We start from the raw sequence: 2979 nt of genomic DNA, 5'->3' as shown, positions 1-2979 counted from the left end.
CACAACTCCAGGATGCAGAGAGCCAGACCGACCCTTGGTATCCCTCCCTGTCCAGCTGCAGAAGGAAAAGGAAAAATTTAGAGATGTTGACAATGAAACTGGAACCGTCAAATGTTCACTTTATTTTCAAGGATGTTTGAAGTGCAATCATGCTGAACTAGAGGGAGGTATACTGATCAAAGGGCACCTGTGTGACACCAGCAGGTCTGACTGCACTGGGGCACCGGGAACCCTGTTTTCCCTCTGGGCTCCAGTGTGTTCAGGATGAGAGTAATGCTGAAGATCAGGCAATAACTCAGAAGCACAAACCCAAACTTAGAAAAAAAAACCCCAAAACTAAGTGAAATTTCCCCAAAGAAAGAAAAGTAATTTTTAGTGAATGTGCAACAAAATACAAAAGAATTGACTCAAGGAAATTTGTCCTGGCTTGTGAATGTCTTGTTTCAACAGTCCACCATGGCCAGAGTGAAGGAATGTCCAACAGCAGCTCCATCAGGCACTTCCTCCTGCTGGCACTGGCAGACACGCGGCAGCTGCAGCTCCTGCACTTCTGCCTCTTGCTGGGCATCTCCCTGGCTGCCCTCCTGGGCAACGGCCTCATCATCAGCGCCGTAGCCTGCGGCCCCCACCTGCACACGCCCATGTTCTTCTTCCTGCTCAATCTGGCCCTCAGCGACCTGGGCTCCATCTGCACCACTGTCCCCAAAGCCATGCACAATTCCCTCTGGCAGACCAGGGACATCTCCTATTCAGGATGTGCTGCACAGCTTTTCTTTTTTCTTTTTTTTATGGGAGCAGAGTTTTCCCTCCTGACCATCATGTGCTACGACCGCTACGTGTCCATCTGCAAACCCCTGCACTACGGGACCCTCCTGGGCAGCAGAGCTTGTGCCCACATGGCAGCAGCTGCCTGGGCCAGTGCCTTTCTCAATGCTCTGCTGCACACAGCCAATACATTTTCCCTGCCCCTGTGCCATGGCAATGTCCTGGGCCAGTTCTTCTGTGAGGTGCCCCAGATCCTCAAGTTCTCCTGCTCACACTCCACCATCAGAAATATGTGGATTTCATTGGTTGCTGCCTCTTTAGCTTTAGGCTGTTTTGTGTTCATTGTTTTCTCCTATGTGCAGATCTTCAGGGCTGTGCTGAGGATCCCCTCTGAGCAGGGAAGGCACAAAGCCTTTTCCACCTGCCTCCCTCACCTGGCCGTGGTCTCCCTGTTTCTCAGCACTGGCACATTTTCCTACCTGAAGCCCTCCTCCATGTCCTCCCCATCTCTGGATCTGGCCCTGTCAGTTCTGTACTCGGTGGTGCCTCCAGCCCTGAATCCCCTCATCTACAGCCTGAGGAACCAGGAGCTCAAGGCTGCAGTGTGGACACTGATGAATAGACAGTTACAGAAACTTTAAACTTCTGGCCAATTTCTGCAAATCTCATGTAATAAAAGTCATCTTTGATAGTACTTGGGTTTGGTTATTGATATGTTCTTGTCTTTCGTTTTAGCATTTTATTATTTACAACAAAGTAAGGTAAGTGTTTGTGCCATTTCTCATTTTGTTTCTCTCAACCATCACGGTGGCCTCAGACTGTGTCATTGAGGAGCTGCACTCTCAGTGGCTTCAGACAGAATAAAGGCTCTCCGAGCACAGTTTTCACCAGAGACGCCCCTTTTGTTGCCTTCTCTGGAGCTGCAGCAGCAATGTCTGTGTGCAGAGCTGGGGCAGATCAGGGCTGGCACAGCAGCTGTGCCCAGCAGCAGCAGCAGCACTTGGTGTTGCCAGTGCTGCTGCCGTGGCCCTGCCCCGCTGCCCTGGTGGCCCTGGTGTTGCTGCAGGGCCTGAGTGCTCTCGGGGCCGGGCACAGCCCTGGGGGTGGCAGTGCCGGGGCTGCAGCAGGGACAGGCCATGGGCACTGCTGGGGCAGCGCTGACGCCTCAGCCCAGGGCCTGGGGGCTCCAGGCTCCTTGCCCAGGCTCTCTCAAGAACACACCCAGGCCCATGCTCAGCACAGAAAAGCCCCATGAGCAGCCCCAGGCTGGCCGTGGGCAGGCTGGGGGCAAACAGCATGGCTGGGGCTCTGCAAGGGCCCTGGGGCAGACGGGAAGGAGCAGCAGAGCAGGGGCTGATCCATCCCCAGTGCACTGCACAGCCCAGGGCAGCGTCCCAGAGTGTCCTCATGGAGCTGCCAACAACATCCCCCCTCTGCAGCCCTGGCCTCTCCCCCAGCTCACACAGGTGCCCCATCCTTGCAGGCACAGCCACGGCAGCACTGGCTCAGGAGCCCCTGTTTGCATTGCACAGAGCAGGGGGAGCACCCCCATGCTGTTGCTGTGGGGACATGGACCTGAGGGAGCACAAATGCCATCAGCCCCTGGGGCCAGAGAGGGCTGGGGGACACCAGGGAAACCACTCAGGTTTGTCATGGCCTCTGCAGTCAGCCAGAAAGTTTGTTCCCATGAGCTGGGAATTTCCTGTCCCACTGCAGACGCTGTTACTCAGAGCCAGGGCTGCCTGGCAGCCACCCCCAAACAGCCCGAAGCATTTCCTTGGCTTTTTCCTTTGCCTTCTTTCCTGATCTAGATTTCTTCCCATTGCCCATCCCTTCCTCCTCCTCTGAATCAGCCCATCCCTGTTTGCCCTTTCCTCTCTGGCCCCACTCCCCATTGCAGTTTCTGGCTTGGCACTGACTGCCCAAGCTATAAAAACCCGTGTGACCCCTCAATAAATGCCATTTGCTGTCCACCACGTTTGTGTCAGGAGCATATGGACCGAGTGACCCTGGGGTTTGGGCCACCGTGCCGGACTAAGAACCAGGTCACCACACCTTGAGAAGGCAACAGCAAAGAAAAGTCAAATGTTTTGACACTGAGAGAATAAAAAACTCTCCACTAAAACCAATGAGCTCTTCTGTCAGAGAAAAGCATAACCAGGAGGCAAGGCTGGGTGAGTCTACAGTCCGCCTAAAAACAGCCACTCCAATCAC

General features: G+C 54.4%; 1 protein-coding gene across 1 annotated transcript; it reads left to right on the top strand.

Annotated features, from left to right (window-relative positions):
- The first annotated feature begins 473 nt into the window (after positions 1-473).
- Positions 474-1406, top strand: LOC135460939 (olfactory receptor 14J1-like). Its single transcript, XM_064737913.1, has one exon. It carries the CDS (start codon positions 474-476, stop codon positions 1404-1406), a length of 933 nt encoding a protein of 310 aa, XP_064593983.1.
- Positions 1407-2979: the final 1573 nt, after the last annotated feature.

Source organism: Zonotrichia leucophrys, unplaced genomic scaffold (genome assembly GCF_028769735.1).
Source record: "Zonotrichia leucophrys gambelii isolate GWCS_2022_RI unplaced genomic scaffold, RI_Zleu_2.0 Scaffold_131_126668, whole genome shotgun sequence".
Classification (NCBI taxonomy): domain Eukaryota; kingdom Metazoa; phylum Chordata; class Aves; order Passeriformes; family Passerellidae; genus Zonotrichia; species Zonotrichia leucophrys.
Note: the sequence above shows the minus strand (reverse complement) of the source record. Positions and strands in the feature narration are given on the sequence as shown.

Coding starts and splice junctions, on each gene's coding strand:
- LOC135460939 (XM_064737913.1), top strand. CDS start 474: ATGTCCAACAGCAGCTCCATCAGGCACTTCCTCCTGCTGGCACTGGCA.